At 42.1% G+C, this 16,334-nt stretch overlaps 1 protein-coding gene across 6 annotated transcripts in view; it reads right to left on the bottom strand.

Moving 5' to 3' along the window:
• Positions 1 to 9,004: 9,004 nt before the first annotated feature.
• Positions 9,005 to 16,334, bottom strand: part of whrna (whirlin a) — a 214,512-nt gene continuing 207,182 nt past the window's right edge. For 5 of the 6 annotated variants that reach the window (XM_043720018.1, XM_043720016.1, XM_043720015.1 and 2 more), the window contains 2 exons: positions 12,392 to 12,514; positions 9,005 to 10,503 (listed from right to left, as the gene is read on the bottom strand). In XM_043720018.1, the coding sequence (XP_043575953.1) occupies positions 10,321 to 10,503; positions 12,392 to 12,514 (306 nt within the window). In that variant the 3' untranslated portion in view covers positions 9,005 to 10,320. The remainder of the gene's footprint in view (positions 10,504 to 12,391; positions 12,515 to 16,334) is intronic. The other variant, XM_043720019.1, reaches the window with a different exon arrangement.

The following is a 16,334-nucleotide window of genomic DNA, read 5'->3' on the forward strand; positions in this document are numbered from 1 at the left end:
GGCTAGCAAGGAGAGAGCGCACTTCTAATGCTCGCATCGAATCTCGTGAAAGGTGCACCTTTCCACCTGGTCATCCCCTATACTGACTTGAGTACACCTCGCTCATAAAGACAAGTGAGATCAGTGTAAGGCTGATAAGTATAACATGACCAGGCCCACCATTCGAAAGAACTCTGTTCATTGCACAAACCACACCTTACATTATGTAAAGTTGGAAATTAAAATGCCACTTTTCCAAATGAGTGGTTTTTTTAAATCTAAAATAATTAATTATTCAAAATTAGCAGACTCGTTTTGACCAACTAATCATCTGGTATATGTGTACTAACCACCCAGGAAATCATCCAATGTTCAAGCTTTTATCTTACTTAGTAGCTTTGCAGTCAGAGTCCATTTTTAATTTCAAAAATATATTCATAAAAAAACCTATATATACATATATAGTCTCTACAACAGTTTGATTTTGTACAGTAGCATATGAAGATAACAGACAAACATTGGAGTTTGACGCTATCCAACAAACAAACCAAAAGCATCTTTTATCTGTGCAAGATTATATTTACATATACTTGAAGTAACGGGAGAGTCCAGTAATTGACCAGACTCCCATTTAACTTTGGCAGAAAGACCACAGAATCCATTGTTATGCTAATTCAAGCACTGCTACACACATGGAAAGGTACTCAAGTCTGATTGTTAAGCTGGAGACTGTTTAGAAGAGATTTATCTGGATGTTGCCAGAAATTAAGGTTTGAGTTATAAGGAGATGCTGGAGAGGTTGGGACTTTATTGTACTGGAGTGTAGGAGGTTGAGGGGTAACCTTATAGAAGTTTATAAAATCATGAGGGCTATAGACAAGGTGAATGGCAGATGTCTTTTCCCTGGGGTGGGCATTTCATGATGAGGGGGCATATTCTTAAGGTGAGAGGAGAAAGATTTTAAAAAGGCAAGTGGCACCTTTTTCACACAGAGAGTGGTCAGTGTGTGGAATGAACTTCTGGAGGAAATGGTGGATGCAGGTACAGATACAACATTTAAAAGCCATTCAGATAAGTACATGAATAAGAAATATTTGGAGAGACATGGGCCAAGCAGAGGCAGGTGGGAACAGTTTAGTTTGGGATTGTAGTCGGCATGGACTGGTTGGACCGAAGGGTCTGTTTCCATGCTGTATGACTCTTTTTACAAAGAACCTAATTAATTGAGACAGAAAATTCAATCTGAAAACTGGAAAAGAATTTATAAGCAAAAATCAGATTGTTTGAACTGATTTCTGAAAGGACACTGCATGACAAACTAACTAATTTCTTATAATCGGAATAAGGTTACTCCTCTGGAAAATTTACTAAAGATGGACATCACCTAGAATCGCCTTGATATGACAAATTTGTAATTTCAGTAGCTAATCAAGGATTAATCAAGAATACAAACGAAATATAAATGAGATGGTATTTCAACAATAAATTGGTGAATTAACCTCGATGGATTTCCATGCATTCAATGCCAGATGTTCAGTGCATCTTGTAACCAGTAGGGAGAGCTGTCTGCATGTACTGCATATCAAGATGAAAATCAAATTGATTTCAACCAGATGTAAGATGAAATTTTACCAGCACAACATGCAAATTATCAGTGCAGCTCCATCAGTTTCTGAGAGAGATGAACAATGAAGCCTTACCGGTAGAAAAACTAGCCACCTCAAAGCAACACGAGTGAGCTGCTTTGATAGGGTTCGAATGCAGCAGGACAAGTCAACACCAATCACATTTTAGGGAATTGGGTAAAGCAAGGGCTATAAAAATCCTTTAACGAGTCCTTTTTGCATTTCAGAAGGCGATGTGATAAAATTTGCCATTGGCTATATTTCATTGCAGCTGTAAACTAGTATCTGGCTGCTAATTATAGAGTCATAGAGATGTACAGCATGGAAACAGATCCTTCGGTCCAACCCGTCCATGCCGACCAATCTAGTCCCACCTGCCAGCCCCCGGCCCATATCCCTCCAAACCCTCCCTATTCTTCTTCTCTAATTATTTATTATTTGCAATTATTACTTCCATTAAAATTTCCAATGAATTAAACCTAATATAAACCACGAGAGCTGAATAAGGAGCACCAGCTCAAATGAATGAATGAATGTAAGAGAGAGAACTTATACCAGGTTTCAAGGCAGAATTATGGAAACAAACATCTTGAAATCATTTATGAAACAGTGAGTTGTTTGATGGAAATGAAGGACTGTTGGTACTAACTGGAATAATCATCTTCATTTTCACCTTTCTTTTACATATGCAGTAATATTTTATTGAATTTTGTTTTTGCTGCTGTGTATGTTTTGACTATTTCTGCACCAAATACTTAATTTGCTTAGCTTGAATCTAAGATTAATACATAAATTATAGTAAAAATGAGACCTCTGTTGCTGGGAGCAAATCAAATGAAAAAGCAACACATTTGTAGTACACTGGATGGAGTGAAATAATGGGCTGGATTTTTCCAAAATTTGTGCGAACTGTCAGTTTTGGGGTGTTTCCTGGAGGGTTTTGGGGCAAGGGCCCAAATAGGTTATCTTGCACAATTTAATGTGCTCATCTCATTGACTATTCTCCACACCCTCCATGACACCAGCCTCACACTATGTTGTGCTCACCAACAGTGGAAGTATTCACTGTTACTGGAATCTTGAGGCAATCCTGCCTGCCACCGCCACATTTGTAGCACAGATCTGCATCAGGTTAAATGCCTCAAAGCCAGTATGTGAAGGTTTGCAATAGAGAGAGAGAAAGAAAGGAAAATTAGGACCCCATTATGCTGATGGTGATCTAGGTAGATAGGGAGTGCAGAGGAGAGCTGGCCTCTTTCCTCAGGGCTGCCAGAGGAGACCATGGCACCCGCCAGCCTGCTCTAAAGTTGCCACCTGTGTCAGTGTCGTGCCCACATTCTGGAGGTCTGTCTAGCATTGCTGCAAGAAGGTTAATGATATCCAGTCTTCCACAAAGATAAGCTCCACCACCTTTTCTCTGCTTCCCCATACTCACCTGGGAGAAAATGAAGACTGCAGATGCTGGAGATCAGAGTCATAATGTAGGGTACTGAAAAAGCACAGCCAGTCAGGCAGCATCCAAGGAGCAGGAGAGTCAACATTTGAGCATCAGGATGAAGAGCTTATGCTCGAAACGTCGACTCTCCTGCTCCTCGGATGCTGCATGACTGGCTGTGCTTTTCCAGCAGCCCACTTTTTGATTCTGCCCCATACTCACTCCAACTCAGCAACTGCACCCACCTTCCAATGAAGTACAAGCTCCACCGCTCTCAGTGTTGTATTCAGCATCTTTCCTCTCGCGCGTGCACACACACACACACCACGAACCCCAGTCACCATCTGCCTCTTCCCTCACCCGGGATACCGCACTACCTTTCCTCCATCTGCACTTGCAATAACGCAGGTGAGAAGTTATAGCATTGATGATATTATTTCTGCTTCACAGCGATCAAGAAGATGACTTTGTATTGATCAATGGCATGGCCAACATTGCTTGTGACTAGGATTCTTATTCAATGTAGTTCATCATTACATGCCATTGGCATGCAGGATTCTGCCTTTTTCTAAAGAACCTGTTTGGATATTTATTACTCACCTGTCTAGCAGGTGGGACATGAACCAGGCATGCAGGCCCAGAGGTAGGGACACTACCACTGCACCAACATTTTCATCATCTTTATTATGAGACTGATGGATCATTAACCTGTACTTGCTCTGTGATAGTGATTCCCTTGCAGTTTCCATTGACAAAGACTGTTACAGTGTCGGCTGAGCAGAACCGTCTTTCACAGCAACCTCATAGAGTCATAGAGATGTACAGCATGGAAACAGACCCTTCGGTCCAACCCATCCATGCCGACCAGATATCCCAACCAATTTAGTCCCACCTGCCAGCATCCAGCCCATATCCCTCCATACCCTTCCTATTCATATACACATCCAGATGCCTTTTAAATGTTGCAATTGTACCAGCCTCCACCACTTCCTCTGGCAGCTCATTCCATACACGTACCATCCCTGCATGAAAGAGTTGCCTCTTAGGTCTCTTTTATATCTTTCCCCTCTCACCCTAAACCTATGCCCTCTAGTTCTGGACTCCCCCACCCTAGAGAAAAGACCTTGTCTGTTTATCTTATCCATGCCCCTCACGATTTTATAAACCTCTATAAGGTCACCCCACAGCCTCCGACACTCCAGGGAAAACAGCCCTAGCCTGTTCAGCCTCTCCCTATAGCTCAAATCCTCCAAACCTGGCAACATCCTAGTATATCTTTTCTGAACCTTTTCAAGTTTCACAACATCCTTCCGATAGGAAGGAGAGCAGAATTGCAGGCAATGCAATGGCCTAACCAATGTCCCGTACAGCTGCAACATGACCTCCCAACTCCTGTACTCAATACTGTGACCAATAAAGGAAAGCATACCAAAAGCCTTCTTCACTATCTTATCTACCTCTGACTCTACTTTCAAGGAGCTATGAACATGCACTCCAAGGTTTCTATGTTCAACAACACTCTCTAGGACCTTTCCATTACATGTATAAATCCTGCTCAGATTTGCTTTCCCAAAATGCAGCACCTCTCATTTATCTAAATTAAACTCCAACTGCCACTCCTCAGCCCATTGACCCATCTGATCAAGATCCCGTTGTAATCTGAGGTAACTTTCTTCACTATCCACTACACCTCATATTTGTCTGCATATGTATGGATGCTCAAAATTGCTTTCAGCTTGAACCTGTAATAACAGTGAGTGCTGACAGCCTTAGTGTAGCAAAATCGGAGCCACTATACCTCAATCTTGCCCATAGATAGGCAGGATTGTTTCATACATTGGCATTATTTAATTAGACAGAACTAGTTCTCTATAACCCAACCCTACTAGATGTTAGATTGTAACTGTTTGATCCACCTTCATTCAGGAGTTTAAACAGCCAGCAGAAAGAATAAACATCCCATAAACCTAAACTGGATATAAATACAAGTTCCTGAGGTGAAGTAGCAGCATATTAATTCATAGAATTCTCTGCTTTAATAACTGCAACAACAATTCATCACAGTAAAAATCTCAAAAAAAGGTTACGCTAGTATTATATTTGGTTTATTGGAAAATGAAAAGCACTAATTCTGTACAAATACATTAATGATGTTAAAAGCCATTTACAAAGCTATATAATAAACTGTACAAACAACAGAAACAGTTTCATGTGAGTTATATAGTGCCATAATAATTAGTTTGACTATAAACAATTGAATTTACAAAAAGGAAAAGTCACGCTATTGACGCACAGTCTGGCAGAGAGGAAGGGAAACTGATAGCAGAGTACTTGCTGCACAATCCTGGCACTGAACAAATCGACAAGGTACACCTCACGAGAAAAGAATCGAGAAATTAACAAATTCAGCCAAGCAGAGAGTAAAGGTGAGATCAAGCTGTGTTTCTTCAACTGCTTGCACAGCTGTGACATGTTTAATGGGTCGTGAGATGCATTCTTCAATGGGTTATTATATTACAGATCTCTAACAAAAAACAAATTCTGATGTGCCTTCCTTTACCCATCACTTGGTCCCGCCATGGCCCACTGGTACATGTTGTGGAATTAATTCAGAAGAGAGTGTCAGGCTTATTTTTAACTCGCTGAATTGGGTGGCTGTGGATATGTCACAATTTGCCATGAGGAAGACTATATTCATTGATCACAAAATGATCCCCACTGTAAAGGTCAGTCTGTCAGCCACTTCAATGCCCCTTTTATGGTCCATCACCACTGGGGTTCAACTTAGGCAAGGATGGTTGGTGTTAGGATCATTGGAAAGTGATGCCAAAGCAATAATGTAATGCCTTTCAGAAAGAAAGAATCTTTGTTTCCCAAATTAGAATTAATAGGTAAACTAAGTTTTTAAGTAGTTAGATACTGTGAAGTGGTTTATTTGTAACCATTCACAGAACATGATAGAAAGATTGTACAGATGTCACTGTAATATTTAGGCCTGTTTGATGAGATACAATTTCTAATTCATTCCTGCATGAAAGGTTTGCATTTCTGAAACAGATTATTGTATTTCAAAATTGTTTATAACAAACTGCTTTGAAGTAAAGCAACTATTCTTATGATAACAATACAGGGAATAAAGTTTCTTCCTCCCTTACAAATACCTTTGCAGTTCCAGTTTAAATCTGGATGCATGCTTGGCTTTCCTATAAATTTGAGAAACCACCTTTTGATCTGGTGCCATTAGAAAACTGGGTGCAACTCCCACGCAAAATTCTGTATGCAGCAATAACACAAAGAGTAAGGATGTTAGAAATTGTGCATGGAAAACACATTATATATACATCATGGTCACAGGAATCTTTACCAAGGGTTCCCTTCTGGCCTTAAGTTGCTTCTTCATTCAACACATCAACATTCAGCTGGGAGAGCTCGCAGATTGAACCGGGGCGGGGGGGGGGGAGGTTTGGGATTGTAATAATTAGGTATTTTGAGTGGTGCAGACATTATGGGCCAAAGGGTATTTTCCTATGCTGTAGATCTCAATGACTCTACAATGCCACTAATGTCCCTGCCCCAAAAGATGTCCAGGGGTAACTTTGGGATCAGGTGTGACCATCAGAGGCAATATGTTACTGTGCTAATTTTTGCTCCTCAAAGTGATAGAACTTATTCTCAAATTTCATTTGCCTGCAAATTCCCAGCGGGATAGTACAAAACCCATCACAGCACCAGAAGATTCCTGATTGTTGCATTCTCTAAAGTTGTTTGGTTGTCATAGTAACACCTAATGCACTTCATTCCTGTTCAAGGGTGTTGCTACTTTTATTTTAATGCTTTTCTAATGTGGATTCTGAGGAACCTGGAGCCTTCGGCTGGCTCCCAGGATTTACAATTTGAAATTCATCTTATAATCTATTATTCTAGTGGTAGACTTGGTCCACGACTGCAGTCAAGATAAGAGAATTGAATCAAAGTAGCATTAATACAAGAACAGCCGATGTGAGACCTCAAGAGTATTTGTATGGGAACATTGGAAGAAGCTCACTAGCATGTTAATGAACATTCTGAAATTTATGGCTTACTTACATAAAGTGCTTTGAGAAGCAGCTCTGCAATTCTATACCATGCTGTGGAAACAATCCATTTATATTAATCAGACAGCATCCACAGCACAGGACTAATGGAAAACAACCATCCTTAAACTTATTACATATGAACAGCTGTTTTTAGACATTTCAATAAATACTTGCAGGGAAAAAATTTGCAGGGTAATGGTGAAAGGAAAGTGGGATGAATTAGATAGCTACTTCAAAGAGGTGGTACAGGCACAATGAGTTGAATGGTCTTCAGCTTTTTCACATAATTCTGTGACTCTGTTCATCCTACTTAACAAGAGATTGACTAGATGAGGCTGAACTCTGGAGTTTTAAAAATGAGAGGCAATTTCATTGAAACAGAAGATTTTGGAAGGCATTGAATGGCTAAATACTGAGAGACTGTTTCCTCCGAGCTGGTGAGCATAGAACTAGGAGTCAGGGTCTTAGGATAAGAAATCCACAGAAGTGTGGAGAAGTGTATTCATGTAGAGGGCAATGGACTTTCAGAACTTTCTACTCCAGATGGTCATGATGCTCAGTCATTGAGTATACTTAAGCCTAAGATGGATAGGAAATCAAGGACTAGGGTAAGGAAATAAAGTTTGATACCAAAGATTTCCTTTGATCTTACTGAATGGTTGAGTAGACTTAAGGGACCTTATGTCCCAGTATTTCATAGGTTGAACATTTATACATTGAATGGGTCCCTATGCCTTCAAACATGTACAAAAGGCCATATTATTTAACTTATGGTAGTGCTGCTAAAGAAATGTCATTGTTTGCCGTACTGTTTAGTAATTTGCTGAAGCATGACAACAGTAAGAAACAAAGTAGCTGAAACCCACGAGACAAAAGTCTGGTACTTCTCCCATACACCTCCCTGTAATAAAATGTTGGGTGATAATCTTTTTTAACACAGAATTTAATTCTGTGCATACCTTTTGAAGCAGAGTCCTTGTAGCAGCTTGCCTCAGACTATGGCAATTTGCCTGATGGTCTTTGAAGCTTATCACTTTTATGAACTTCGAGCTGCACTTTATGGAAGTGGCCACCAGGTGTCATCGGATATTCAAATCTACCCAGTTTTTATATTCCAACTTGAGGAATGTATCAATGCACAAATTGGGATTTTGAAATCATTGTGATATTGCACAACTGTGCTCTCACTACATCACATGTCACAATCACCACTGTGTCACAAAGCAGTAATGAGCTGTGTTAACAGCATTATACACTACAAAAGAGAGAGTGGAACACATGAATGCAGTTTGCACAGTATTATGACATCATCTTCAATCTTCATTTTGAGGGGCTGGTGTCTATCCCCTAATACACTTGGCTATGTCTCAGTATATACAAACAGTATTCTACCTATGTTGCCCAAATTTGAATCCACTCGAACTGCAGGATTTTCCAATAGGCATCGCTGCAGATTTCATTGGTGAATGAGATTGTAACGAAATGATAGACTGCTCAAACTTGCTAAGGTGGTGAGGACATTTATTTCCCTAGGTGTAGGGAAACTAGGCAAGTCTGTCCTGTCTGTGTATGATAGCACACCTGTAAATGTTCCTATTGGCAGCAGAGGCTTCTGCCTTAGGTGCCTCAAAGAATGAAGAAGAGATGAAGAACAGATTCATGATTTAGCTATAAACAGTGAACAGGAGAAATTTCCCTTTAATATTCTTACACTGGGGGTCAAAATAACAATGCTGTAAACTACATGTAGAAGCAGAACCTGTGGATATTATGTTGACTGTGACTTATGTTTGTGTGTGTTCGTGTGTGTGGGTGTGTGAATGGGTGTGTGGGTGTGGGTGTGTGAATGGGTGTGTGTGGGTGTGTTCGTGTGTGTGGGGGTGTGAATGTGTGTGTGTGTATGTGTGTGCGTGTGTGTGGTGTTTTCCTTCAAAAGATTTCATGCTTCTAAGCAAGAAGTTTCTGTTGTGTTTGGAACTCGCTTCACATAGACCAGAAAATCTGCGTGTTGCCGCCCAAGGGGATTTATACGGCAACTGCGCGACTCAGAATGGGGTGGGCATCCCTCTTCACATCTTCGGGGCTCTTGGTATCCTCTTAAGTTGACCCATTGCCCTTACACTTGGCATGCCTTCTGAATCTTTGAGCCTCTGCAGTAGTGATGGAGGTATGCAGCATTAGAGAACTAACCCAATTCAGTGTGCCATTGTAACTTGAACGCACAACTGACTTTAACAGAAATGTACCAATCAAGTTGACGAGAGTTTCCACTTGGGGTTGGTCATTTCCTGGAAGTTTCAGCCTCTGATCTCACACCCCCAGTCACTCCATCCAGTCAACTAGCAGTTCCCTTAATCTGAGCGGAGTTACCAATGAAGATGTAAAAACCGAACAAACTAAAGGAACAAATGCAGGCTGGAATCCCAGTACCTTCAGCGGTCTCCAGGAGGTTAACCACCAACTCCTGCAGCATCGACAAATCGAATGGGAATAAAACACTCTCTGAAGGAAAGCCTAGACATTTTCATTTTGCTGTTTAAGGCAGACTGTGCAAACGGGATGTCTGAGCGTCGACAAGTCACTAAGTAAATCTGGAAATGCCTCCGCCCCCCCCCCCCCCCCATCGCCACAGTCCCACAACCTGCACCTCCCCTTCGCCACCTCTGCAGTAGAGTGAGGGAAGAACAATGTCCGAAAATGCTTTAAGGCGCAAACAAACACAGTCCTAGCTGCAGCTCTATCTCCATATCTGCTATGATCGCAGTGTTTCCGGGTGGTGCTATGTGCAGTGAAGATGAACCTGTTGGTCTCCTAACATGCTTTAACGTTAATCCTGGCTCAGGTTAATTAGGGAAGCACATTGGATGTGTAACCACTTACAGAAAGAACGGTACAGATTGTACTTGCCGTACACGGGCATCATTCAGAAAAGTGAAATTAAATGGAAAAAGCTGAAACCAAAACCTGGATTCTGCACATGCACAAATTTACATTTTCTTCTCATTGCGGATTCTACTGAGCAGAACTACTGTCAGCCAGCGCAGACAGCATGTGGTCCTTGAGAAAGAAACGGTGTAAATGCAGCAGCTGGAGACTCATTACTTCTTTGTGTCTGTTGTAAAGCCTGGAGTTTTAATGAGGGTACATTATCATAGTTTTTTTCAAAGATACGTTCGTTAGCAGCAGTGTTCAGCAGCAGTGGTTCTTAAAGTGCTACATTGAATTCTGTTACCAGGAAATCAATGTAATCTCTCTCTTTGGTTTTAAACGCTTCTGCTATTCTTCTTGCAGCTTCTTTGTGTTCTTTTCCGCAAAGTGCAATTCCGTTGACCTCCAAAATCACATGGCCAACTTTCAACTTCCCACAATTATGTGCTGATCCTCCCCTCTGGGAAAAGCAAATGGCAGATGTATTATTTGGGTGAATTCATATGCAGTCTCCGTTTAATGTGCGAGTTATCAATTTGTCTTTAAAACGAGTCTATGAAGAAGGTTCGTAAACTCGTAAACTGCTATGTCTTCTTGATAAAGGGTTTCCATTAAATGTGTGGCGTTAATAACAAGGCAAAGATCACACATATATCATGTTGCACCTTAGATGTTATATTGTAAAGTTAATCCCTTCGACTGGGAATTTGAGTCCCAGACATCTTTCCTCCACATTTTCTTGCTTTTGATTGTGGAATCACAGAATCCCTACTGTGTGGAAACAGGCCTTTTGGCTCATTGAATCCACACCACCCTCCGAAGAGCAGCCCACCCAGATCCACCCGTCTACTCTATCCCTGTAACCCTGCCTTTCCCATGGCTAATCCACTAGTCTGTACATCCACAGTCACTCTGGGCAATTTAGCACGGCCAATCCACCTAACCTGCACATTTCTGGACTGTGGGAGGAAACCCACACAGACATGGAGAGAATGTGCAAACTCCACACAGACATCACCATGAATCGAAACCCGGTCCCTGGTGCTGTGAGGCAGCAGTGCTAACTACTGAGCCACTGTGCCGCCCCATTACATGAGTTTTGGAAGTCTTCTCACAGGTTGGTATACACAAAACAACCAGGATAAAAATGCCCCCATTCTCCACCATGATGAGGAGCTGGTATGTTAATTCCTACCTATCCTTCAATACGATAGTGGACCTTGGGTTGGAACATTTTTTGGCATCTGGTGTTGAACAGCAATACTTCCAGACCTGGTATAGCTCAAGCAGACGTTCATTAAAATGTATCATAATCCATCCAAATTGGCCTGATTTTAACTCTTCTGTTGTATTAGGTAATGGTTCTGAAAAGGTTAATTTTGGAGACTACACTAAGCTCCACCCAATTGACAATACCTCAAGGGAAAAGGTGGAACATTGTAGGACTTTGTTGGATGAGGATCGATATCCACATATCTTCCAAAAGTCTTAGTGTCAAAAACTTATGAATGGAACTTGTATGTGATTGTTATCAGGTAATAAACTCCATCTTGTTAAGGATGAGAGTCTATTCTCATTAAGACTCACAAATGGTTTTCCCCTGCCGCTGCAAACCATGTAGGCCCTCAGATCCAGTCAAGGAAAGAAGATGCTGACAGCAAACAACTCCAAACACAAATTGGTATGTGGTTGGAATCACAGAACATGCAACAATTCAATACCGGTCCTCCTGCACAGAGTTAAAATCAGGTTCAAAGCATGCCTCCAGGGTGTGAGACAAGGAGAACCAACAGCCAGGTCCCAGGGCGAAAGAGCCTGCTGTGTTCAGGCCCTGGGGGGTTGGGTCACTGGGCAAGGGGTGAGATCGCTGTGCTCGGATCAGGCACTTGGGACCTGGGCCAGGAGTAGTACTTGGGCCCATGTTTTTTGTCTCTTGTCCCTGCACATGTCCACATCGACCTCAACAGAGCACATCCTGACCTGCTACGACATGAGCACACCAGTGTGGCTTCCTTCACTGAGCTCGTCAAACATGTGCCAAGATATGCATAAGTAAAGAGTTTACTGTGAGTATGCATCACTCAAGGTCAGGGGACGATGATGGTGATCCAAACAGTGAACACAGAAGCCTGGTTGGCCTCAAGCCAAGTGCAGATGCCAGATTTTATAAAGTAATGCATTAATTAATTAGAGTCATAGGTTGGATCATGCATTCCTAGAATTTTGTTTGATTTAATGAAAACAATGGTTGCTTTACTATTACATCTATGGTTCCTTGCTTACGACTGTGCATCACATCATGAATGGTAAACTGCCAACCAAGCAGCACTCCCAGACTGATCATTTACCTGTATGGTAACGATTCGGGGTAATGGCTGGCGTGTGTTAGCTCCTCCTTCAATGGCAATGCCCAGAGTGGGTGCACTTTTCGGGACTCTCACCAACACCGAGGTTGGCTCCAATAAACCAGGCTGTGACAGAAATCAAACATTCATCGGTTAGTAAAACGAACACCTGTAAATTAGTTCATTCTTCTCCCTTCTGCTCAGCTGATTTCAAAAGTCAGAATTAGTCGTGCCTGTCTGAAGGATGTTCGTTGCAAAATGCTTCCCCCTTTTATTATGAAAGTGCTCACAGATACTGGGCTCCAACTGCGGTACTCTGTCAGGGAATGTCAACAGGTCTTTGAACAGGGGAAAGGTTCCCCACAACCAAGCCTGGCCCATACCTGCAAATGTCCCAGAGAGAGCCACTCGGCTTCACAGCCTTTGTTCCAGGGTTGCTCAACTCTGAAGGCCCAAGGCAACACATCTGGAGAGTCAAAGTGACAGGACAATCGGAAATGCCTGTGGAATGGTGAGATTGAAAATGTTGACATAGGAATCAAGTGGGGTACCAGAAGCCCACCCTGTCGAGAACAATCTCAACAGTTGGTCAGTTAGTGGCCAGAGGCTGTGCTGATCTTTTAATTAAGGATAGCCGGAGGGCTCTTAAAGCTGGAGGATCTCCTACTGTTATCTTTTCAGGTACAAAGTGCCTGTTCACATCGACAGTCCAACGATAAATTCTGACTGCACACACTCAGTTCCCTTACCTTCCAGAATGTATTTGTTCATACACATACTCAATATAAAGCTAATTTACTTTGCATACAGTGTTCTCCTCTTTGCTAATCTTTTATTTTTAAAGATACTTTTATTGAAAAAGGGATTTTTAAAATTACATGAAACCAAAAGCAATGCAAATCAAAACAATACAAAAGGAACAGAAGTACACTCATGTACATATACGTATAAATAAATAAATAATACAGCATGGTGTGACAAAACAATAACTCTCGATCATCGAGAGCATTAACTTGCACATACTCTTATGTTCATAATTCTTCCTCTCAGGGTGTTAGATTCATTAAACATGACTGTCATGGCTATATAAAAGCCCCTTTGTGTATGGTGGATGTGTCTGTGTCCAGGTTATCTTAAAAGGGCTGCCACGTCTGATAAAAGTTCTCAGTTTTTTGGTATACCATACTTGTAAGAAAATCCAGAGAACATGGGTCCTGTTGCAAACCGAAATCTTGCATGTGTTTCCCCAAATATTCTCCCATGCCTCACAGAGATCTCGACTCCCAGCTCTCTCTCCCAGACGTTACAAAGCCTTTTGTTCTCACCCGAGGAGCCACCCCCCCCCCCCCCAATAGGTGATAGACAGTGCCGACAGTGAGTGTGTTCTTAGCGCTAAGCATTCTTTTCTCTGTGTCAGATCTATAATGGTTGGTTAGAAGTATAGTTCTTTTTTGGATGAAATCCCTGATTTGGAAAATAAACTGAAGAGGCCTTTGCAAGGTAGTTTGTACTTCTGAGTTAACTGATCAAAGGACATCATTGCTTCCCCCTCAAATAAGTCACCCAGGCAAGACACACCCCTAGCTGCCCAGCATTTAAACCTGGAAACCATTGTCCCCAGTTGGAAGCCTGGTATGCCAACTATAGGGGTAAGAAATGATGTTTTGGTTATGTTGTCCTCACTCTGCCACACTGCCCTCCATGCTTTAATGATATTAATAATTATTGGATTATGGCAATATTCTTTAACTGTCCTCATTTTGTCCAAGAACTGCAGACGAAGCTTTTTTTTTACATTTGTAGGGTGTTTGTTAGCTTGTTAATACTATTTAAGTTTACTGCAGAGATTTCACTGCTACTGCACATGCTCCTAAGTGTCGGCAGACATAGCCTTTTGGTTAAGCTGGAGAAAGAGTGCTGCAATTTTGAGAAGCCGTCTCTCCAATCTTGTAATGCTTTAAGTGAAAAGTACAAACAACAGTTGGATCATCACTCCAGAAGACTGTCATGCTCAGCTGGACACTGGCCTCTTGGTCTGGTACAGGTAGCTCAGCTGTTCCCTGAAGCCTCCAATGGTAGTGGTGATTGGGTTGGCAGTGATGTGGCTTGGTTTGTCATAGTAAGGTTAGTGAAGCTTTTCAATAAAACTTAATTGGCTTCCCACACAATCGGGTAGCTCCCCTCATCACCACCACCACCCTACTCTCAGGGACATGGGGACAGGGAGAGAGATGGTGACTTGATGGGGAGTTGAATTGATCCCTATCAAACTCTCCCAAAATTCAGTCCTTGGAATTAACATTAACACTGGGGGGAGAAAATTGATGGAGAAAATTCACATGAACATTGAATGCAATAAAACCTTGGCTCACTGCTTGCTGAAACCTGTCAGTTTCTATCAGTGGCTGCTTGCATTGGCTTCTACCGTCAAAGGTAGGGCAAGGAGACAAATCCCAACTCCACCTGAGCTGGTTGGGCAGTGCACCTGTACAATTGGCATGAATCTAACCAACTGTGCTAATCTGCTCCTTCCAGAGAGAACTACAGCCCTGGTACCATTTCATTTTCTATGTTTAAGAATGAAAATATTTCTACTTGGTGGAACTGGACTGTTGTTTGTTCCTGCATCGCTGGCTGGGCCAGCACATTTACTTATCCCTAATCACCTGTGAGAATAGGTGGTGAACTGTCTTCTTGAATTACTGCAGTCTATGTGGTGTCAGTACCCCCTCAGTGTCATTGGGAAGGGAGTTTTAGGATTTTCCTCGTGATAGTGAAGGAACGGTGATATAGTTCTGTGTCAGGATTTTTCTGGCTTAGAGGGGAACTTGCATATGGTGGTGTTCCCATGAGCCTACAGCCTTCATATTTCTATGTGGTCAAGTTGTATGGTTAAAAGGTTCTATGCAAGAGCTTTGGTAGGCTGCTGCAGTGTACTTTATACATGGTACAGACTGCTGCCACTGTGCGTCAATGATGGAGAGAGTGATGGGGTGCTGATCAGGCTGGTTGCTTTACCTTGAAAGGTATTGAGCTTCTTGAATATTGTCTAGGCATTGCTGTGTATGGAGGGCCTCTGTATCTGAGGAATTGCAAATGGTGCTGAACATTGTCCCATTATTAGAAAACATCCTGTTTTCTGGCCCTATGGTGGGCAGAAAGGCATTAATGAAACAGATGAATATGGTTGGCCATGAAATACTATCCTGAGGAACTCACTGTCTCTTGTGGCACAGTGATAGTGTCCCTATCTCTGAGTCAGGAGGCCCGTGTTCAGGTCCCACCTGCCCTGGATGTATGCTATAACATGTCTGAACAGGTGGATGAAAAAAATCTACCCTGAGGAACTTAACGGTTCTTCTGACACAGTGGTAGTGTCTCTTACCCTGGGAAGGGGGCCTGGATTCAAATCCCATTTGCTACTCTGGTATGTTAAAATATTTCTGAACAGGTTCATTGAAAATATCTAAACTGAGGAGCTCATGCAGCAACGTCCTGCCTCTGAGAACATTGGACTCCAACTTTTTGCACTACATACGATTCCGACCAGTGGAGAGTCTTCCCCCGATTCCTATTGGCTTCACTTTTGCTCGAGCTGCTAGTCAAATCGTGCCTTGAAGAGCAGTCACCCTCACATCTCATTGGAGTTTAGTTCTTTTGCCCAAGCTTGGACCAAGGATGCAATGAGTTAATTTGCTGAGCAGCCACAATGGAACCTATGCCCATTGAGGAGAGACTGCAGAAATCCCAGCTATTGGAACAGTATCAGATCCTGCCACTTAAGCCAAATGCCAGAATGGCTGCTAATCTCTTAGTCTCCCAATCAACTCTTTGCTGAAAATTGCAGATGCTAGATTTTGTTTCTGTATTTGTTGAATGTTACTGCTACTAACAACATAGGCACCAATTCGTCATCTGAAAATCCACCCTGACTATTCAATGATCA

Source organism: Chiloscyllium plagiosum, chromosome 30, assembly GCF_004010195.1.
Source record: "Chiloscyllium plagiosum isolate BGI_BamShark_2017 chromosome 30, ASM401019v2, whole genome shotgun sequence".
In the NCBI taxonomy this organism is placed as follows: domain Eukaryota; kingdom Metazoa; phylum Chordata; class Chondrichthyes; order Orectolobiformes; family Hemiscylliidae; genus Chiloscyllium; species Chiloscyllium plagiosum.